At 46.6% G+C, this 23,069-nt stretch overlaps 1 protein-coding gene across 1 annotated transcript in view; it reads left to right on the top strand.

Moving 5' to 3' along the window:
* The first annotated feature begins 3,956 nt into the window (after positions 1-3,956).
* FBRSL1 (fibrosin like 1) overlaps positions 3,957-23,069 on the top strand; it is a 541,510-nt gene continuing 522,397 nt past the window's right edge. The window contains exon 1 of the mRNA XM_074159755.1: positions 3,957-4,253. Within this exon, the coding sequence (XP_074015856.1) occupies positions 3,957-4,253 (297 nt within the window). The remainder of the gene's footprint in view (positions 4,254-23,069) is intronic.

A 23,069-nucleotide genomic window follows, 5' to 3' on the forward strand; every position in this document is an offset into this window, starting at 1 on the left:
ATAAATTCCCCAGTTTATCTTTTTTTAATGGCTTACCCTTATGATGTACTTACAAGCAACATAGAAATTACCTTGTAAATTAAAGGCCAGGCTCACAAATGTAAAAATAGCTTACTGGACTCGGTGTAAATGCTCCTTTCTAGAAAGTGACTCTTAAAATATTGGTAAAGCAAATACAGTTGTTAAGCTCAATCCCTTGTTTAACTGGGTGTATCTAAACTCCAGATCTTTCATTAACAACCATCCCCTGGATCTTGGTTACAGCTTTAAAATACCATACGTCTAAAAAATTATAGTACTGTCCCTTAAGGAAACAGGAAAGAAAATATCCCGTTGGAAATCCACAGTCCAGCAAAACCCATGGCAGATAACTGACTCCTCACTAGCCTGCAATCACCCAAGGAAGCAGCTAGACTTAGCTATCTCCCTTGTTTAATTGGCACGCAAAAGATTATAGGATTTTATTAGGACACAAATGACACTGATACAAGTGTGATTGAGGCATGCGATGCATGACTGACTATTTGCATTAAGAATACTACACATGGGATTTCTACCTTTGGTTTTAAATTGCTTAAATTTAAATGATGGTTTTATGTTACATTTTAAAAGGATGATATTTATTTTAGCTCTTGTTTAAGTAAGGTCAGGCAAAGCTGTTGCCAGACGCCAGAAACTCTTTGAAAAGAGCCTGTTGGGGCCAGGTGGAAGGAGGATCATTTTTGACTGCTCCGTTATTGCAATTAGATCAGGACTGTAAGAAAAGCAAGGAAAGGTGAACGCTGCAGTCCCCATGCCCAAGCCTTTGATGGGTGCGTTACACCCAGCTACTGAGGGCCTGGGGAAGCCACCATCCCTGGCAATGACTGAACGGGAACACGAGTGGGAGCAGGTGGCAGGAGACTTTTTTGGCTTCCCTTACTTCCAAAGGCTCCCGCTAACACTGAATTGCCTTCATGGAATTTTCCCTGTTTATTTATGAAGCTCGGTGGACTTCTTTAGGTTTTATTTCACAACATCCTCCTAACGTCTCTCACCTCTGGAAACGGAGGCTGCCTCCCGGGGAAGGCAAAAGCAGCTGAAGACGTACGGAGTGGAGCCAAGTCAGCCCAGTGGAGCAAAGCCAGCCACCAGCAAGGCAGGGAGTACCCAGGAGCAATGGCAACGTGCAGTAATATCTGACTGCATGCAATAAAAGATGATAACAGGAGGATTAGGTCCTGCTACCACTGCTATACGTGGGACAGCCAGTGCTCTGTGCTGAGGCCCTGATCTAGGCACACCTCCCTCAGCGCTGTCGCTAGGGCTGGGCACTGCACAGCTGCTCCGTCAGCCATCAAGCCAGTCCCCTTTCCAGGGAAGTGCCCAGGGACCAAGCCTTGGCCGAGGCCATCCTGGAGAGATAAGAGGGCCCGGAAGAGCAGGGAGATGAGAAGGGAACTGCAGCCTCCTCCTGCATTGCAGAGCCCAGCAAGATTGAGGGATGGGGAGCAGTGGGTGATGAATGGGAAGGGTCTCCTGCCTCCATCTCCATGACCCTGGCCTTCACCCTCGGCCCCCTTGTGCTGCTCTGTGTCCCACCTACAGCTCTGGCTGCCCAGCTCCTCTGCCCCTGCACTCTCTTCACCACTCCATCTCCTGCTTGTCCGCTAACTTTTTCCCTTGGCCCTTAGATTGTTCCCTGGGCTCATCCCTCAGCTCTTCCCATATCCCTCACCTCCTTCTGTGTCCCTTGGGTTGTCCTCAACCCCCAACTCATCCCTCAGCCTGTCCCTCAGCTCATTATTTAACCCAGCTCGTCTCTTGTCCCTGGCTCATCCTTTGACTCCCAAACTGTCCCGCAGTTTGTCCCTGGTCTCACTGCTTGTTCCCAGCTTGCCCCTTCTCTCCAGCTTGCCCCCCTCCATCTCTGCTTGCCCCTTGGCCCTGGCCAGCCCTCTTGGCACCCCGTATCTCTGCCAGTGGTGCCCCCCCCGCCATTTCCCAAGCACAGATGCTGGGTGGAGAATGGATGGAGAGCAGCCCTGAGGGGAAGGACTTGGGGGTGTTGATGGATGAGAAGCTCAACATGAGCCCGCAATGCGTGCTCACAGCCCAGAAAGCCACCCGCGCCCCGGGCTGCATCCCCAGCAGCGTGGCCAGCAGGGCCAGGGAGGGGATTTTGCCCCTCTGTTCCACTCTGGTGAGACCGCCCTGCAGGGCTGCCTCCAGCTCTGGAGGCAGAAGCACATGGACCTGTTGGAGCAGGTCTAGAGGAGGCCATGACAATGCTCAGTGGGCTGGAGCCCCTCTGCTGTGAGGACAGGCTGAGAGAGTTGGGGGTGTTCACCTCCAGGCAGACATAGCGGCCTAGTGGCCTTCCAGTATCTGAAGGGGGCCTACAGGAAAGATGGGGAGGGACTTTTTACAAGGGCATGTGGTGACAGGATGAGGGGTAATGGCTTCAAACTGAAAGAGGGGAGATTTAGATGAAATATTAGGAAGAAACTCTTTACTGTGAGGGTGGTGAGACCCTGGCCCAGGTTGCCCAGAGAAGCTGTGGCTGCCCCATCCCCGGAGGTGTTCAAGGCCAGGCTGGATGGGGCTCTGAGCAACCTGGTCTGGTGGGAGGTGTCCCTGCCCATGGCAGGGGGGTTGGAACTGGATGATCTTTAAAGTCCCTCCCAACCCAAACCATTCCATGATTTCCCGGGGGCTCCCATAAGCCGAGATCGGGGAGGGGGGGGGGGCTGACCGGGCGGCGGGGGGAAACTTTTCCCGGCGGCGGGGGCAGCCCGCGGCTCTCCCTCCCTCCCCACCCCCCCCCCCCCCGGGCGCCGAGGCGAGGCGGCGGCGGCGGCGGGGCGGGAAGGAGGAGGAGGAGGAGGAGAAGGAGGAGGAGGAAGGGGGGGGGCCGGGGGCACGGCCGGGCCTGCGCCGGGGAATGACGCGCAGCTGGCAGCCCTGCTCATGCGCGGCCGGCCGGGCGGTGCTAGCGCCGCGTCCCAGCTCGGGGAGAATGGGGCGGCATCCGGGCAGCGCCGACTGAAAGCGGCTTCTGGGGGCCGGGGCTGCGCCGCGCCGCGGGCGGCCGGGCTGGGGCTGGGGCGGGCGAACGCCATCCGGGCAGCGGGCGGCGGCGGGGGCCCCCTCGCCGGCGGGGGGCTGCGAGCCGCCGGCGGCGCCCGGCGAGGAGGGGTCGGCGGCGGCGGCGGCGGCGGGCGGCGGCGACGGGCGGCGGCGGCGGCGGGGGCTGCCCAGGGATTGTCTGGTTCGCTCCGCGGCAAGAAAGTTGGGCGGCGAGAGCGGCGGCCGCCCCCCCCGGCGCGGAGCGGGGCCCCGGAGCGGCGCTGCCCCCGGGGAGGGGGCGCCGCGCCTGGATTATCCCGAGCTGGGTCGAGCCTCCTGGATCTGCCTCTCTCTTCCGCGCCGAGTGAACCCGAGGTGTCCTCGTCCTGATCCAGATAGATTCCCCCCCCTCCTCCTCTCTCTCTTTTTTTTTTTTTTTTTTTTTTTCCCCTCCCCTCCTCTTCCCGGCTCTGCTTTTTTTTTGGGGGGGGGGGTGGGGGGGGCGGGGGGTGGAAATTTGTCAAGGTCATTCCGTGGATTTAATATTTTTTGTGTGTGTGTGCCGCTCGCCCCACCGCCACCCAGCCTTGCTCTGTGGATTACCATCGCCCTGGATCCGAGGGTCTGAACAGCAGGATTTTTTTGTTGTTGTTGATATTTTTTTTTTAACCTTTTAATTATTATTATTATTTTTTAAGGGCTCTGGGGTTTGGAGAGGGGAAGCGGTGAGTTGGAGGGGGGCGACTTTTCTCTCCCCCCCGCGCCCCCCCCCTCCCGCCCCCACACCACCACCCCCCCGGCGCTCGGCCTTTTTTTTTTTTTCCTTTCTTTTTTTTTTTAATTTTTAATTATTTTTATTATTATTATTATTTTTAAATATATTTTTTTAATTTACTACTTCTTCGGCAATGGATGGGAAAATCCGGCAGAGCCGGAGGTCGAGGTCGCAGCGGGACCGCGTGCGGCGGCGGGAGGCGGCGGCCCGCGACCCGCGGAACCAGAGCCCTTCCTCGGGCTCCGAGAAGGAGCCGAGCCCCGGCAAGGAGAACGGCGGCGGCCAGAACTGCACCGCCCCGCGGGGCCCGCCGCCCGCCGCCCGCGCCGCCCGGCCCCCGCGCCGCCGCCGCCGCGAGTCCAGCTCCCAGGAGGAGGACCTGATCGATGGCTTCGCCATAGCCAGCTTCAACACCCTGGAAGCGCTGGAGGTAAGAGCGGAGGTGGAGGGGGGAGTGGTGGTGGTGGTGGGGCTTTTCCCTGCTTGGGGAGCCGGAGAAGGGGGAAATGGAAGGAAAAAGGAGGGGAAAAAAAAAATTAAAAAAACAAAACAAAACAAAAAACCTGAAAAAGGAAGCGCGGCGCTTTCAGGCTGCTGAATTTTGCAAATAGCAATTAATGTGCATTAATCCCGGTGTCAGCCCGGAGGGAGCTCGGGGCTGCGGGCAGGAGGGTGGCGAGCCAGCCCGGCTGCTGGCAACTTGTCGCCGCCCCCCCCCCCCTTTCTCTTCCCCAGCCCCCCTCCCCCCCTTTCTCCCTCCGGCTGGCGTTAACTATCACTTAGGGCAAGTCAAATGTTTGTTTGGGGTTTTAATTGGCTGGCGGAGGGCTGCAAAATATTCCCGGCGTGTTGGGATGGTCCGGTATTGTTGTGAATGGTGGAGCTTCCCCCTCCTGCCCTCCTTCCTCCACCCCCCACCCCGGCTCGGGGAGTTTGTGTTTGCATTGCCAAAATGTTACTTTATCTGCCTCCGGAGATTGTTAGCAAATGGCTAGTGTTTGACATTTTGTGGAAAAGAGATGTTTAAATGGATAATAATCCCTTGGTTGTAATTCCCATTTTTGAAGTAATTGAACAAATTCTTCATCTCTTGTTGACTGTACGTATTTTTCTGGTGTTAATAGGCTGGCAAAAAATATTGCTTGTCTAACTTATTACAAACAATATTTGCTGAGCAAATACCGCCTGCCTTGTCTGAGCTAAGTTAAGCAGAGCAGGAAATTTAATAATTTTCAGAGGGACATTGACAAGCTAAGACTTTGGCTTTTGATTTTTGTTTTGTTTGTGTACGCGGGGAAGAAGTGAGTTGTCGAGAGAGAGCACCTCACAAGTTGCTTGATGGGTGTAATAACTTGAATTCCTGGTAAATATGAGCAACCCTGGTGTCTCTGCTCACTGTCTTTGACATACAGTGGTAAAAACGTGGGCAAAGTTTTGGATGCTCTCACTACTGCAGGTTTCCTGTCACTGGTGTACCCATTAACCCATGTTACAGCGATGAAGGCTTCTGTGCGGGCTAATGAATAATCTCAGATTTGCCCTGGGATCTCTGCGACTTTGGCTCAGGCTTTGAGGTCCCATTTTGTTTGTGGGTTTTGTGTCTCCCCAGCCCGCCCCTCCTGCCCCACAGGCCTCTGGGCTCTGGTGGCATCGTGGCGATCGGGAGTTTTTTGCTGATAGAAGCAACTTCTCGAAATCCCAGAGGTGGTCCCACGGAGGTGGCAGCAGTGGCCTTTGGCCATCCACCCTGGCGTGGGAGTGATGAAACCTTTGTTTGGGGAACCTGGGCTTCTGCTTGGGGGGGTACACTGAGCCGGGCAGTCCCTGAGCAGCACGAGGCGTGCAGGTACCGGAGCGCTTGGCCATGGCTGTTCTTTGGCCTTTTGCAGCATCATTTGTGGGGTGTTGTCCTAACAGGAAAGCCAACTACTTTGTCTATGCAGAACAGATAATGAGCAAGTAACCCGCTTTCCTGAGCCCTCAAACAAGCCATAGACCTGTCTGTACCTTTTTTTTTTTTTCTTGGGTATGCTCTTAGTCAAATATGCATCAGCAGGTAGGTCCAATTAAACCCCTGAGTCTCTACCGAGCTGTCAGTGAAGAAAGTAAAATTCATCTTCCTGCAGAAATTTTCTACCATGATGAGCACATTATCAGGAAATAGAATTCAAATGATAGCGCAGTCCCTCCAGGGCTGATGGGGAAAACTCTGGGCTTTTCAAATGGGATAAGCCTTGTTATTGAATCAACCAAACCGTAACCTTGATAACAGGGTGCATGAGGATAGAAGGTGACCGTAAACTTCTGCCACCCCGAAGTACATCTGTCTGTGGAAGCACTTCTGTTTTTCTTTAAAAATAAATAAATAAATACAAGTCTTTACAAAACCGTCCACTTCCAAACTGTTGCAAAACACATGGCACCACCTGAATTTAATTGATTTTTACTGTACTTACCAGCACGCAAGAGAATGCATGCACCTCAGCATCTCTGGTGGTAGTTGGTACCTTGGAGGGAATAGTGTGAGCAGAATTCACCTGTTTCTTTTCAGGTGCTGAACTAGGAGGTGTGTTGTACTCACGGCTCTTGGAGAGCCCTGACAATGATGTGCCTCTTGTAAATCCCAGAAACGTTGAAAAGGAGAAGATACTTAGCCTTGTATAGATTTTTCCCATGGCAGAATTGTCTGGCAGAATTGATGCAGCAGCAGGGGAAGGGAATTATTAAGGCAAAACTACTTTAAAGCAATTTTAAAGTTGCTTTAAACTATAAACTATGCCCATGTAAATGACTGAAACGGGAAGGTCACTTTGCGTGGCGTGGGTTCTCTAGTGAACTTGACTGCAACAGGTGGTTTTTCTTCTGCTTCAGAGGAGACTTCTATTTCAGTGTGTATTTGTTTTTCAAGAGTGCTTAAAATCTGCTGTGATGATATTTTGAAAATAAATAAGAACTGAAACCCTCTGTGTTTGGGAGGGAGAAAGAATAAAAGTGAGTACGCAGCCGTGGGACAGTACTGAACCAAGGAAGTCTGTTTTATTTAATTTCTAATCCTAAAAGGAGCTTTCGTTGCATATGTGGTAGTTTGTTGTGTTCCTTCCTTGTGTTCTTCTTCGAGGTTTGTTTGTCACTTGATGTTACAGTGATCTGTGATTATGTTTATGAGGCTAGCTAAGCTCTGGGCTTCCCCTTGGAAATTAAATTTCTCAATGGTTAGGCAGAACTTAATGGTAGAAGCATCTGGGAGAGGTAAGGTGGTTTTTTGTTTGTTTTTCTTTTTATCTCAAAATATTTTGAATTCCCCTTCCCCACTGAGGAAAATTCTCACCACTGGTGTTCCTGAAAATGAAGCATACTTTATAGAATAAATATCTATATATATTCTTCCTTCATGTTGACCTGGGGGTATAAGCAGTTAAGGTTAATACTGAGGGATGGCTTTATGAAGTCTCCTTTAGCTCTTTGGTGTGAATTCTAAGCCTTCTGGTTTATGATTTAGCTCATGTGGCAGTGTTTCCTTTGGCAGTTGTCATCTGCAAATATTATGTCTTGTTTCTGTGATACTTACTTGTGACTTAAGGATCCCCTACCCTACCATCTTTCACATAAAGACAGATTTGATTATTTATTTATTTATTTCCTTTTTTTAAATTAAGGAGGGGAAAAAAAGCCCCCAGACAAACCAGCAGCAGCCTCTTTCTGTGCGTAAGAAGTTAAAACTTCCCCTTTCCCTTCCTTCCTCTGAATATTCTTGTATAAATCTGGCTCCAACGCAGGTTATGTGCAGCTGATGTGTGTGGTGGTGTGTTTTTTGTTTGGGTTTTGTCTTTTTTTTAAATACCCGGCCACTGAACACAACTTTGGAGTTTACAACCTGGAAACTTAGTTTGCCCTGACCTGCTGGCTCTGGTGGCCAGCGAGAGGGGCGGCTACTGGGAAACTGGAGAAGGTGATGGTGCTGCCCAGGAGATGGTTCCTGTGCTGGGGGGCAGAAAAGCTGGCGGGCTGAGAAATGGGGGATTTCTCGCTGCCTTCCGAAATGAATGGCATGTATGTGAGCATGTGTGTATATTCATTACGTTCAGGCGAAGCTGCTAATTATTCTTGAAGGTGATTGGTGAATCAGAGCGAGAGAATCTAAATGAGTGAGTCGGTAGTTGAGGGCTCTCTCTGATCATAGCTGTTCCTTTCAAGTATGAAAAACAGCGCTAAAAGGGAACTTCATCAGAATGTTAATGAATGCGATCTTTGAGAGCAATTGTTCTCCCAAAGTAGTTGTAAAGACAAGAGGTTGTGTTTTCTTTTTGGCTGTTGTTTATCATTTTTACAGATTCCAGCAACGCTTTGGAACCCTGTATGGAAATTTTAGCTTTCCTGGTGTGCCTGCTTATGGGTTTTTTAGGAATGTTTAACCTATTTATAGAACCGCGTGGAGATCCCGCTCGCAAACGTGCGTGGAGTGAGGTGTTGTGCAGAAGCAGATCCCCGCTGAGAAGAGGCAGACCTTGGCTCCCGTGGTGGGGTGGTTGGTGCTGCCCGTACAAGCCCAGCTGGGGCCCAGCTGCATCTGGTGGCAGAACTGACGGAGATGAGCCCTTTCCTTGCTTTTACTTTAGTTCCTATCCAGGGGTCTGGCAGCGCTACTTCTCTGCTGTTTGCACTCAGAGTGTAGCAGGGTTTAGAAAGCCTGGTGGTGATAGTAGACTTCTGGACACAATCCATGAGTTCCTCAGCTGTTATCTTGATAAGGCTGTTTTCACATGTGTGTTGTACACTGTGCTGTTACTGTTGCTCTGATCTCACATTGATAAGAAAACCAGCGTATTTAACTGCAGCTTCCTGTTCCAAAGGTTTTGTGCTAGTTCCACTGACCTAGCTATGTAACTTCTCATTTATCATCATATCTCTGTGTATGTACTTTGCAGCTCAGTTTTTTCATAGCTAGTCCTGTGTTTTAAAACAAGTTTCTAGATTTTAAAGAATTTTTCCCTTCTACTTAATTGTCAAGTGATGGTGTATCAAGTTAGTGTTTCTGATGGCCGGTTATTCCTTTAAAAAAGTACTTTTAACCTCAGGAAAGCTAATGATTTTCTGGATGGTGCTTTAAAGGCTCTAAATGCCTTTTGGTTTTCCCGAAGTCTTGTTAGTCTCCATTGATTTGTTCTCCTAGCTGTTGATTTTTGGCATCTTGTCTGAAGTGAGTACTTAAGGTATTTTTGTTGTTGTTAAGGAACAAGAGGTGGTTAATGCAGAGCTAAAACAGAGGGGCAAGCTCTGGGAAAGCCTGAGGTATCTGTTCAGTTGCCCAGGAACCGAGGGGAGCTCGATTCCCTGCAAACCACAGTGGGTTGACGGGCAGTGATGAGGAGGGATCCAGCTCTTCTGGGGGAGCTGGAGTTCTTTACCTCACCAGTACAACCCACTGGGATCTATGGGCGCATTGAACTGGGTGGCAGGAGTGACATGTCCAGCCCCAACCAGGGTGATGCCTGCAGCCTGGGTCAGGGGCACCTTCAGGGCATTTAATGTGCCTGTGGTGGCATCAGAGAAAGGAAACGGCTTGTGTACCTGGGACTTGGCTGTGAAAATCCCAACCAAGCAGCTCAGGGGTCACCATCATGCCTTCCCAAGGTCTCATTTTTAGCTCAAATAGTACTAAACCGTGTCTGGGGTTTTTGAAAGATTCCTTAATATCTTACCAATTTTTCCAGTAGTTTCAAACCAATAGTTTCCTGTAGCATAACTGCTCAGCCTTTCTTCAACCATCTGAAACCTGGGGTAAAACATGAGATGAAGCTTGCTGAAATGTCAATGGGACCTACCACCGCAGAAAAATTCAGATGATAAATTATAATTAATTAAAAAAATGACTATATAATATTTAAGAAATATAAGGTACTCTGTAGTGCACAGATAGTATTATTTTTTTTATAAAAGAGATGTGATAAAATTAATGTTCCACTTCACCCAAATAATAGATGATATTGAATCCAAATTAATGTTTACTTGCAGCAGTGCATTTGCCTTCTTGTCTAGTAAGTACTGAAAACTTCACCATCCTCCCAGTGTGGTAACGAGATGCACTTTTTATTGTTTATCTCAATTATTTCACAGAAGGAGACTTACTTTCCGGGAAAGTAACACTGTGATAGTCACAGTGAACAAGGTGGGATGAGACCAGCCTGGCGAATTTCACTTTGTTTCTTTGATAGGTCCCTCCTTGCTCTGCAGAAGGGCTGAGGTATTCATCACGCAACCGTACCTCTTCAAAAATTCATTTAGGTACAGAGATACAGCTCCCGGGCTGGAGACAGTTACACTGATATAAAGGTTTTGGGCTGTGTCTGTTTGTGTGGTTTTTTTTTTTTTTTTTTTTTCCCTCTTTGTATCCTCCTGCTCTCCTGCTTTCTGTTCTCCAGGCTGCTGCCCCAGCATCAGGCTTAACTGGACCTGGTGGGCTTTGCCTGCGTACAGATCCTAAGCCTGTGTGCGCCTTGGCTGGGGAAAGTGCTACCGAAATGTGCTTATTGCTCCGGCTTCTCGGGCATCTGGTTTTTGTCCCTGTGCTACAAGTCACGGGGAACATCCTGCAGCCAGTGCTTGAGAGCAAACAGTGTCAGCAGAACCGAAATACTGTGTCCTGCGCGATGTAGTATTTTTTTAAAAAATAAAGAGTTGAAATACAGTACGTAGGACGTGCATCTTGGTATCAGCTGTATGTGAACATCCAGCTGTAAGTGAGAACAATTTCCAATTCACTGCACTTTAATGCCTCCAGTTTATCACGGTAAAGGTATAAAAGAGTTTTATGTAGGTGAAGTGGCTCTTGCTGTTTAAATATCTTCTGGCTCCGCGGTGTTCAGCACAACAGGGGCTGTGACCACTCCAGCCGTGCTCCTTGCATAGAGAAGAGTCAGAGCACTATTTTACTGGCCCTGTTCCATCTCCTTGAAAAATAGTCTCTTTTCCAAAATTAGCAAAGAATGCTGTTCAGATGCTGAGAGGAGAATCAGTCTATGTTATTCATCGAAAATGTTTAATGTGGAGGAGAGGGTTAAACAGCTCCTGAGCCGCTTGGGCGAAAACCTGTATTTAGTTGTCAGTCCAGTTCCTCTGGTGCAAGGAATTGTGAAAGCTGGGCAGGAAGGAGCAGCTGGGCTCTCCCCAGGCCAGCACATGTGTCGGGGCCTAATGACAGGCAAATGGGTGCATGTCATTTTTTTTTGGTAGCTTAATTGTTTTGCACTGAGTGACTGGATCCGAAGTTCAGAAATACCCCGTGAGAAGGAGTGCAGGGGCAGCTCTGTACTTGCGTGATGCAAGAGGAGTGGAGAGTGTTTCCTTTGTAGCTCTGTCTTGCTTCAAGCCAAAAAGGGACTAAACTTGAACAAAAGTTGCATCTGCGAGGTCAGTGGTTGGCATGGATAAGGGGATTGAAGGGATCAAAATGATTTCCCTGCGCTACTGGCTGCAAAACATGGGCTTATGGCACCATTCCTGTCTCTCCCTTTGTGCTCAGAGCAAAGCTTTTTTAAATCTTGTACTGGCTATCTATAGCTGTGCCACACAAACGTGGCAATTTGAAGTCAAATGTTCTATTTTGGGGGCTGCTGGGCACTGTTGGCAGGCTGGGGGTGCTGCCCTTAGGCTTTGGACAGAGGAGAGGAGCCCGCCTTACCCTCTTCTGAACAGGTTGTGATAGGGAAGCTGTCAGAGAAAATATATATATGGGTTGCACTGTAGTGTGAACGTGACGTTTAGAGTGTTTGTGGTTGGATATCATCATTATCTTCCTCCCCAACAGATGTTTTTTCGAGCTTTGTAAAAATATGGCTGTAATTGTTTGGTGTTCCGCCCCCCCCCCCAATTTTAAATATAGATTGATTTAATCTGATGCTAGCGTATCCCTGATCTAGCCTGTAGTTAGTGAGGAGATGCTTAGGTTAGGAGGAAGCATGCAGCCCAAGTTGGGAAGCAAATGATCGTTTTGGGCTTCTGGCTATTCAGTGGCTGTGACGCACTGACGGACACCAAGGTCATTTCTGTAACCTCCCTTGGTTAGCGAGGCTGTCATTTCTGTCCTGGTGGCTCTTATTTCTGTGGAGGAGCTAAAACCTCAAAGAATTTTAAAGGGAAGAAATGTCTCAAACCTTACAATGACATCAAGTGCATCAGCTCATAAATGTATTATTGCTGTTGATTTTTTTGGTGGCTCATAAATGTCGCTTGCAGTGCTGTGGAAGAGGATGTGCAACCTCTTTATTCCACTTAGCCTGAGCACATACTTGCACTCAGGGGGAGCGAGACTCAAGATAGTATGCAGCTAAGAGATGTTTATGGAATCAGTCAAACTTGATATAAAATAATTATGGTGTTTTGACAGCTTGTTAATAACTTGCAACCATTGGAAGAAATGGAATTACGGCGTTCTTGGTCCTTGATGGAACCTTGGCATTTCTTTCAGATTGTAAAATTAAAGAAAAAATGTGAAAGCCATTAAAATAGTTGGATGTGGTGCCTGGGAAAAATGATGGGCTGCTTAATTGAAAAAATGCTTCATTCTGGTTGAAGTTCATTGCAGTTCAGTTCTGCCCGCTTCCCTGTATCTGTAATGGAGAAGGAAGAGGGCTGATGCCCCCAAAATCTGTCTAGGAGAGGGGTTTGGTGTCACTGGGCTCTCCATCTGATCTGTGAATGAAGTGGAAGGAAATCCTAGTGAGCATTAGACGTGAGAGAAAAGTCTTGTCACCTGTAATGACTAAAATCCCCTGAAGTGTTGCCAGCGTGTACTTTAGGAATCATATAATTATATGATTATTGAAAGAGACATAAAAGACCTCATGGCAAAAACCTTAGAAAGGGGGAGGGAGGGAATCTGTATGCAAATGAAGATACACAGAATTTGCTGTCTCTTTTTTCTAGTTATTTTTCAGCCCAAAGCTCAGTAATTGCTTTTATGGGGATTACTTAATAAAACTGGGGCATGCAAAGGAGGGAGAAATTGTTTATGCCGCGTCACAGGGCTGGCTTGCAATCCTACGGAGTTGGAGTAAAAATGGATTTTTAAAAGTAAAACTCCGAAGTGGGTTTTCTGCTAACGGAAAATAGCTATTTGTTGTAAAGTTATCCTACAATAAAAGTGTTTTGTGGTCTGGCGGTTAGCAGAGGGGTCCGGAAGTCAAGATAACGGGGTTTTCTTCTAACTCCGCCACAAGTTTCCTCTCTGAGCTCCGGGCAAGTCCTTTCGTCGCTGCCTGCGTCACCTTGGCCAGTGGTGCCATTGCTGGGGAACCCGAGGGGAGGCTGAATTTGCAGCCTGGGGAAACTCGTGTCACCCCTCTGACTCGAGGGAACCATCTCTCGTCTTTCAACCCTGGTATGTGTGACTTGGAGCGCGGGCTGTGTTTGTGCGGGAGGCGATGGGGGAGACCCGGAGGAAGGAGCTGCTGACACCATCAGTGCTTGGGAGCCGCAGCAGTGTTCCCTATCGCCGAGTTACGGGGTGGGGACGTGCTTGTCCACGGTTGGGTGCTCCCAGGGATGGGTTTTGCGTGGGTGCGAGCACAGCACGCTGCGACACTGCTCCAGGCCACATGCTGGATGTTACAACAGGGAGCAGGTATGTGCATCGGTGGCCTTGCTGGTTGCTTGGCTAGTTCACAGCCAAAGGGGAAATCTGCCCCTGTGAACCGCTGGGAGAATGATTCCCCTCCGCCCCGTTCTTGTCTGGTGTGTGTGTCTCTTACCTGGGATGCATGGACCTGTGCGATACCCCGTGGAGCACCCCAGGCTCTGGGTGCTGCTGCAAGTGTCAGTTTAGTGTGAGAGTTTCCCCAGCTTTTGCTCTCTTACTTCTTCTTAGAGTTAATATCCAGGCCTTGACTTAAGGCTTCTTAAGTTCTCCTAGGCTTCCTCAGGCCTCGTTCGTGCTCTGGATTTATAATCTTGCTTCTCATAGAAGCAGTCATTCATGCATTTACTAGGAAGCTCTCCTGATGCAGAACAGACCCATATCTCAAGAGAGGTTTCACTGTAAGATAGGCAAAAACCTCCTTCCTTTTTTCTCAGACTTAACTAAAGCACTTGGTGCATTTTAAAAAAAAAAAAAAAACAAACCAGCCTCCACTGTGCTGCTATTAGTATCGAGTTACTGAATATTTTGCAAGATCTCTCCAGGAAAAAAATACCATTTACTCTGGTATTCCAGTTTGAAGCTAAATAGTACCAAGTTGTGATACAAGTTCGCTAATGTGGTTTTTAGTTGAAAATGACAATGGTTTTCCAACCGGATGGATTCTGTAACTCGCTGCTATCAGTTCATCCATCAAATTCCGCAGATGTCTGTATGTTCATTATAATGTGTGCATGGTAATGTTGTTGATTACATCAAACAAACTGATAACCCAGTTCAAGCCCTATCAGCCCTCTCTGGGCAGCCCCCACTGTGTGTTTGGATGGGAGGGGGGCGGTTGTTTGCAGACTGGCCCTGCAGGTACAAGGTGCGAGCTTGGAGTTGAGACACTTTCTCAGCTCCTTTCCATTTCTCTGGAGGTGGCCGCGTCTGCCGGGTCGGTGTAACTTGTGTGGAGAGAACCATTTTGAGACGACTTCGATACAGCATCAGAAACCTCAGCGCCTGTTTGTATGGGGAAGAGGGTTAATGAAACAGAAACGAGAGCCTCTGGGCTGCACATGGGCTGTAACTTGATTTCATACAGCTCATGACTTTTCTTCCACATCATTGGATGACGCTAAGGCACATAGGGTATGTGACTTAGAAATTAAAACTTAAATCTGTGTCTGGGCAAAAGTGCTCGCAGGGCTCGAGCAGAAGAAGGTTCCCATGCTCGTTACAAAGCTATCTGAACAAGTTTTAGGCTTTTTGCAAGAAAAAATGATCTTCTTAGCAGCTGTTGGATAGGAGGTTGTTTAGAGCCTTGTGTCAAAGCTGATTGCCTCAGTTAGAAAATGAGCTTGTGCTCTGGCAGGTGTAGGACATGCCAGTTCCAAACCAGAGGTTATGAACTGATGTAAGGGGGGCCTGTGTAAACTGATGTAAACTCCCAGGTGGTACCTCAGATAAACAGCTATAGCCAGTTTGTTTTCTTGATGGGTTCCCAAGAATTATTTCTGAAGTTGGTCTTTGGTTTTTTAAAAAACCAAACTGTTTATACAAGCTGTTTCCAGACAGAGCATCTCTGGTTTCTTAGCGTCAGCCGCGTTGTGTCCTGAGAAATCCATGGCTGTGAAGTCTCCAAGCGCATTGCCTGGTTTTCCTCTGCCGGGGAGGAGCTCAGGCTTGTCATCGCTGGGCTTATGAAGTTCTTAGTCTCTAGGCACGTATTGCTCCTGTGCTGCAGCTCCCAGGCAAGCCATGCTACTGGATTTTCAGATCTTAAAATTATTTCTCTTCGTTATTGAATTCTAGTGTTGCCGGGATGAAGCAGGCGTGTGTGGGTTTCCAGGGGAGGGTGTTCCAGCCTGCCCCTTGGACAGGAGTGAGGTCTTTGCTGGTTTCCTCACCGCTGCTTCCTGATCAAAATATATCAGTGGATTTTCTTTACCACTGCCAAAATAAATGCTGCAGGCAATCCAGGGCCAGGAATGTCATCATCATCGGGTTACTGAGTTTCTGCCTGAAGGTCAGTTAGCTGTGACTGTTACTAAATAGCTGTTTGCTGATGTGTTTGTGGTTTGCACTCATGCACCATGTCTGCTTGCCTGTCCTCAGTGTAGTGCTTGGCATAAAGATACGTGGCTCAAACAGGGACATGTTTTATACTCCTCTGTAACTTTCTTTGTGAGGTCGGCACAACCTGTAAGGTTATTAATTTGATCTCAGAAAAGACAGGATATAAATTGCTGGCATTTATGTCTGTGTTAAGTACAACGTGCTGTTCATCTAAAATCAGATTATTTGGTTTATTTAATGGTTCATGTGTGTTGCCAGAGAGATTGGTCCTTTCTTTTTAACGCTTATATAGCAATGGGCAGATTTTACTTCCACCGCTTACTGTGGTCGCTTGGAGAGGAGAGATCGGTGCGTTGTACCAGGGGGACCGAAACACAACCTGTTTGTGCTGGGTGGTGTTGGGAAGTGACAAGTTACAGTAAAAGGAGTAAACTCAAACTTCATCCCAAACTGGGAGTGTCAGATCCGGGCTGAATGGAAACAGGCAGCAAACCCCATCAGGAGGCTGCTGGTGGGCTGTGGGGCTGTGAGGCCAGGGCCAGAGGGGTCTGGCTGTCCCCCTGGCCCTGTCACCTGGGGCTGGGTGGGCACCTGCTCCCCAGGGTGCCCGTCCTCTGCAGCGGTGGCAAGGTGGCTGGCACCTGGGGATGGGCTTGTGAAGTGCTGTGAGATGCTGTAACATGTTAGGGCTGGTAAATGGGCAGCTTCTGGTGATGTGTTTCCTGTGAGTAAATAAAGCTTGCCATCATTTGGGGTTTTTCTTGGTTTGATTTTTGTCTAATTCTGTTTTTCTGCTAGTTACCAGCAGGTAAATTTTCACTGTCTCAGTGTGCTTACCTGGGTAAAAAGGAGCAGGTACCAAGGAGGGAGAATAGATTTTTGTCTCGAGTGATAAATGAATTCTTTTTGTTCTTTCACATCTCTGTCCTTTTGTGCATGTGTGTGTTAAAATTCCCATTCCCTGTTTATAAATGTTTAGCAGATGAAGTCACTGGTGTTTTTCCGTAGTATTAACGTTGTGATGTTCAGAACATAAGCAAAATGTGATTCTTCTCTCAGTCTCTGCTGAATACTGTAAGAATAATGAGTCTGTGCCTAGAGCACAGACACAGAAAGCATGCCAATAAGAATGCAGACCTGGGGGGGGAAATTACTAAGCTTCTTTTGTAGCTTCTTTTACCCAATTTTACTGGAGCATCCTTGCATATATTTGGGGGATGGGAAGGGGTTAATCATGGTGTCAGCCTGGCCTTTCTGATGGCAGGGAGCAGAATGTGGGGGTGTGTGGTGGAGAGATGCTCTGGGGAGGTGGCAGTTTGCAGCAGCGCAGTTTCACTGGTGTGATTCTGGAAGCAGAGCTGGAAGGGGAAAAGCACGGGAAAAAAAAAAATCAACTGGCTTTGTGTCTTCATGACGATCAAGCCTTTTTGAAAAGAGTAAATGCTAATGTCTTGCAATGTATTCCTGGTGCTGGTGAAAAGGAACAGAAATAGGCTGGAAGTTTTCCCGACTGGTCGATTGACATCCCGTTGCTGGTGCTTCCCAGGCAGCTGCCAAACTAGAAACATTCAGAAGTATTTTTCTGGGGTCTGTGGGTACCTTTCAAGAAGGTCAGAATTTGGGTTGCAGCTGAACTATAAGGTAAAACCTTTGCAGAGAAGTAGAACAACTTTATTTTTTTTTTTTTAGACTTTTTAGTTCTTTTAGCAGTATGCTGTCAAGCTTTGAAGCTGAATGAACTTTAAATATTGTATGTGTTTAGCAGCACTTAATCTTTCTGTTTTCTATTTTGTTCAGCCTAAACAAAGAAATAGTGTTGTGTTTTCTGTAGACCATGGTCACTGAAATTGTTTGTCTCTATTTTTAAATAAAGATTGAAAATTTGGGTGCCTAGTTACTTAGTGCTGCTCCTTTTAATGTTGAAAGTTCATCCTTTGCCCTCACTCTTAATGTAGATTTTTCTAAACAGCATCTAAAAATGTGTGTCTAAAAGACGTAATTAGTGTTGATATTTCAGTGTCTGGGCTTTTTTTTTTTTTAATAGGGCACCTGGGTATCAGCACTAAATGTGAAGAAAATTGGACCTATACCCAAAGTGAATACATGTATTTTTAATTGGGGGTGGGGGAAGAAACAGCCCTAAAATTTCAGACGGAATTATTTGTTGGTGCGGTGCTTGTCCTGTGTTCCGTGGGCCCCATGGAGGGAAGGGAGAAAGTGGCTTTTAATTAGTGCTTAAGTAATACCTTACTCACTTAGTGTTAAGTTTTTAAAAACTTTGTCTGTGCAAACACATCCTGGCCGGGGCAAATATCTGTTCAGTCGATATTAAGTCTGATAAAGCATTGTTCGCACCTTCTTGGAATGTAATACAGGAATAAACGGGAAACCCAATCTCCTTAGCACCGCACGTCGCACAGACAGGCCGTGCTCCGATACAGGGATTTATTTCATGCATGGTGGCCTAGACACGAAACAAATGTGTAGAAAAGGGAATTATGTAAAATTGAAAGTGACAATTATGCAAACATTCCAGTTGAGGAAGAAGTAAGTTCTTCTCTCTTTCCATGTGCTGGGCTTCAGAGCTCAGGAGCAGCCTGTTGGGGCTTTTGGTCTGTTCTCATCTCAGCTGCTTCTTGTTTCATTTTCTTTTTTTTTTTTTTTTTTTCTATTTGACCTTATTTTCCCTTTTGTTCCATGGAGTCATTCAATCTTTGTACTGTGGGATTTGTTTACCTTGCCAGAGAAAATGTTAGCACCCTTCCATTTAGGAGCCAGGGGCTGCTGTCCTCAGCCCCTTGCAGTGCAGCGCTGTGTCCTTCGGGGACAGGTACATGGTGACTGATGGACTGATGGTCCAAACCTTTTTATTTCCATTTTTGAATTTTTTTTTTAAAGGGAAGGGAAGCTGGTGAGAGAAGAAACAAGCTGTGAAAGTGGCTCTCTATTTAGACAGACACCCGTTTGCAAAGTTAAATGGCTTGATCTCCCACATGGCTTGGTAATTCCCATGCTTGCAGAAATCGGGAGAAGGAGCTGGGGCTGTGATCACTTTAATCTGACACGAGTGCGTGTTTTTGCTGAGGGGGGATGGTCCTTTCCTGCCCTGGCTGCTTTTCCTGATTACCTCCCTCCGTCCAGCACTAGCATTTATGCTGCCAGGAAAACTGATTCCCTGGTTCCCTGATCTGGCTCCCTGCACGGACACGCAAGTGCCCTTTGATGCAGGGGAGAGGGGGCTGCCGAGCAGATCCATCTTGATTAAAGAAACCCTAAAAACGTGGCCTGAGCCATTTTAGCAGGATTATATCTGCGTGTTCTTTATGTGTTTTAGGTCATCTTCCAAGTCCACTGAAAGGGGTGGTGTAAAATGATGATGGTGCTGGAATGACTCTTTTGAGGCTGGTTTTGGTTGAGCTTGTGAAGTTGGGATGATGTGGTCAAATACAGGGAAGCGGGGAGTGACTGAGGGTAGAAAGGATTACTTGGAAAGATAAACCTCACTTGCAATTTAATTGCTCTGAAAACCCCAGTTTCTACCTTGTGTTCACTGATTAGTTTCGATGTGACAGGGAAAAAGAAGAGACAAGCTTTTGTTTGCGCTTGGTGGGGTACTTGGAGTGGCTGAGGTATCTAACCCTGTTGATGGCAGAGGGTTAAAAGTAGTTCAGTCTGTAAATGGCCTTTATAGCTCAGTTTGCACAAGAATTCTTTCTTTTTATCCTTCTGTTCTTTGTTTCTTCTGCTTTCTTTCTAAACTGTTTCCTGTGCCTGCTTCGTATGAAGGAGAAGCTTGTATTAGATATTAAATCCAAAGAGTGGGGGAAGAAGCAGCTCTTCTCATCAGCGTTGTTTTCCCTGCTGTAATCCCACGGAGGGATTGAAGAAAGTGTCGGGAGGATAAGATCAGTGTTTGAGCCCAGCTAAACCCTGGCTCTGCTGCTGAAAATGGTTATAATGGGGGCTGGTTCTGTGGGGAGGGTGAGAAAATTGCACATGAATTGTGCAAATTTCTAAATAAAAAGCATTTAATTGCATTAAAAGAGGGGGAGGGACCCTCTTGTGTGCACGTCGGAGACTTCAGTGAGCATAAGTAACCTCTGTGGCACAGTAGTCATTGACCTTGTCAAATCATGCCATTGGAGGTCATGTGTGGTGAAGTGGGTTGCCACAGGGGATTAGCACATCTGGGCAGAGAGTTTTACATCTGAGCGTGCATGCCAAATCCCATCTCCAGCGGTGCATATGGATTCATCAGAAAACGCAAGGAGAGAGATAAGATGGGAAAGCACCCGCCAGAAATACATGGGATAAACCTGTCTGGAGCCAGGGCCTATCTTGACCCCAGCTGCAGGGGAAGGGACAGCTGGTTATGCCCTGAACTCCCAGCTCCAATGGGAAGATGGACTTGAAATTTAGCTTGTGAGCTTCCCTTGGTAATCTCACAATTAGGTAGGCACAGGACTGTCTGTGCCCTGGGTTCCACTGTAGTTTCACATGTACAAACGTTCTTTTACATCTTGCCTGCGGCTGTTGGTTTAGTATGAGCAGGTACAGCTTTGGGCAGGTGGGAGGCTGATGTACTTATGTACTTTTTAAGGTCAAGCACTTGCATTTTGGGCTGAAAATAAGAATAGAGGATGATATTTTGTTATAAATCTCAGAAGATAAGAAATGAGGTGACACTGGAATATCAACTCCAATGTAGGACTTAACACTTACTGTCTAGATTAATGAAGATGCTAGGCCCATTTCACAGATGGGAATGCCTGAAGCACAGGGAAAATGAATAATTATTAGCAACCAATCCATTTGCTTTGAGCCTGGAAGGGAGAATATTCACGGCTTTAACTTCCCTGCTTTATTGAAGTGTTTAATAGAAAGCTTGCTGGCATGGCATCCTTGAAGTCTAAGCATTCAAGTGTGAGGTTTTATACAGTCCTGTTCTGCTTCACCTCCTATATTCTGCAATTCTGCCTTAGTTGATTTAATTTCATATCCCACAAAGAAGGAATTAAAAGAAAATTATCAATACTTCCAGCAGGAAAATAGTTGGTATCTTGATAGGTAAAAGTGGTGTTAGAGTTGAAGTTAACCAACCAGTCTTTGTGTTTGCCAGTAAGGGAAATAATTTGTCACAGATTTCCATTGCCTCCTGGATGAGGGGAGGAATGACTAACACTTTGCTTCTTAGTTGTGTGGACCTGGAATGAAGCTGGTTGTAGTTGCTAACAGACTAAATGGGTTTTTAAATGGATGATAGGGTTTTTTTTATACTTGTGCTAAAGTTTTACTAGGCAGGAAAACATGAGAGTTCTGCCAAGTTATGATTTTTTAGAAAGTACTGTTTGAATATGTCAGAAAAATGATGCTGAATGTGGGTTGTTGAAGGTGCTCTGTTTAGGTGGGAGTACAAGTCCTGATGGATGGTTGGGCTCACAGGTGGCATTGATGACACACACAGCAAAGATGCAACCCATGCTGGAGTTTTCAGCGCTGATGGCTTCTAAGGCTTCTTCAGAGGATAAAGAGTTCCCCACAAAGATGTGTTTTAGACTGCAGGGAAAGGGTGTGTTTTACATACCCACCATTAGAAGTTGTCCCTTGACTTCCAGCTGGGGACTGTGGGTCACAGGTGAGAGCTTGGACGTGAGTCACAGCAGTGGTGGAGCCCTAGATGGAGACCAGGTTCTCCTGCGTCTTGCTTCGTTACAGTTCTTACTGTACTGTATTGCATCTGAAATATTAGGTTAGACTTGGAGAAATAAGTGGCGCAATTATAAAGTGGATGAAAAAAACACTGATGTGGTGGCTGTGATAGATTAGTCATTCCATACCTCCAAATAGCCAATTATTCCTCTGACTGGCTTTTATCCGACCAATTTGCATGTGCAGTCATGGTAACTGGTTTGCAGATTAGGGGCAGAATTTCATGTGGATCTGATGTTGCGTTTTGGTCTGTAAGCTTGGACGCAAAGTGCATGGATGAGGGATTCTCTGTAACTGATTACCATTAGCTGCTTTGTGTTTTTTCACTTTCAAAGCCTTTTCACTTGGAGGAAACAAGATGGCTCACTTTTATTGTAGTCTTTTTTTTCTTTCTTTCTTTTTCTTTTTTTTTTTTTTTTTTAATATCTGACAGGCCAATGTAAAGTGGTCCCAGCTCTGTAAAAGCTGCAGCACAGATTTCATTTGTATTGGCATTCTCGGCTGCGGAGTTTGAGAACACATTGTTCGAGGGCTGGGAACTCACTGGAGCTGCAGTGTGTTTCAGAAGAGATATGAAAGGGGGGGGGGGGAAGAGCTGGAGGAAAGAGGGGGAAAAATAAACTGAAGCAGCATGGAGTGACCAAGGGTGAAATCCTGCTCTGCTGAAGCCAGTGTCAAAACTTTGTCTTCCCTGGAGCCAAGTTCCCGTGTCTGCTTTCTGATTTTGATCTTAACTTCACCTGTGTGCTGAAAATTAACAAAATGGTAATAGATTTGATGTTGTACACCTAGAGAGCTAAGTGAAATCTTAATTTGAAGAATATTAATTATTCAGGTAGCTGAATTTTGCTAGTAGGTTAAATATAAGCTCTGTTTCTGTCGGGGATTTGTGTCAATTTAGCGTGCTGTGGACTTTGTAGAATCTCTGATATGAACAGTCTTTGAAGTGGAGAAATGGTCTAAAATACTTGCCAACAGCCAGCTAGCATTTTAAAAGATTCATTTGCTTCAAATAAGCAATGCTTTTTTAAAAGCAAACAAATAAAAACCCGTTTGAAAGTGCAAGACTAGCAAGATACTTTTTAAAAAGCCCCTTTTTTTTTTTTCATATGAGCTCCAGCAACTCAGCTGTAGTTACCTTGGTCTCCAGTGTTGCTAAAGACAAATTAAACTAATAAAACAGTATCTTGCAACATCATAGCAAATAAATTAGCTAATCTGTATGCAAGTTTCTTGCTACGCCAAATTTAAACTGCTTAAGCATTTCCTCTTTTGATGAGAGGTAGAGTATTTTATAAATGCAACCTTTTCAAGAGTCTGTAAAACAATGCCTCGTCAAGCATTCAGCAGTCTTCTGATGGGTTCACGGAATAAAGACTGTAGGTTGAGAAGTATTTTAAGGAAATTATGGTTTTGTTTTTTTTCTAAGTGACAGCATAATCTTAACCTGATAATAAATATGTACATGAGAAGGCGGGTTCCAGGGAGGTGGTTGTATCCGCCTGCCTTCCTATGGTGTCACCCAATTTCATTGGTAGCTGAAGGAGTTTCTTGTTTTGCATCATATACTCATCATATACGAGCTGTAATACAGTGTATGTGTGCACAGATGCATGCATGAGCATAGGTGTTTTCTGTTTTCCAGACACTTAAAATAGCTGTGTCTGCCTTAGTTAAGCTCCTGTTTGTTCCTTTGCCTGTTCTTTTGGGACTGACCTCTGATGGCACCGTACACTTCTTTTGAACAGAGCAGCACCTGTGAACTCTCCTAGTCTTGCATAAAACCTACTGTTCAAATAACTACGGGTGTACAAGTACCTAGTTTCAAGTTCTCTGGGCTGTTTA

This window comes from Numenius arquata, chromosome 16 (genome assembly GCF_964106895.1).
Source record: "Numenius arquata chromosome 16, bNumArq3.hap1.1, whole genome shotgun sequence".
Classification (NCBI taxonomy): Eukaryota; Metazoa; Chordata; class Aves; order Charadriiformes; family Scolopacidae; genus Numenius; species Numenius arquata.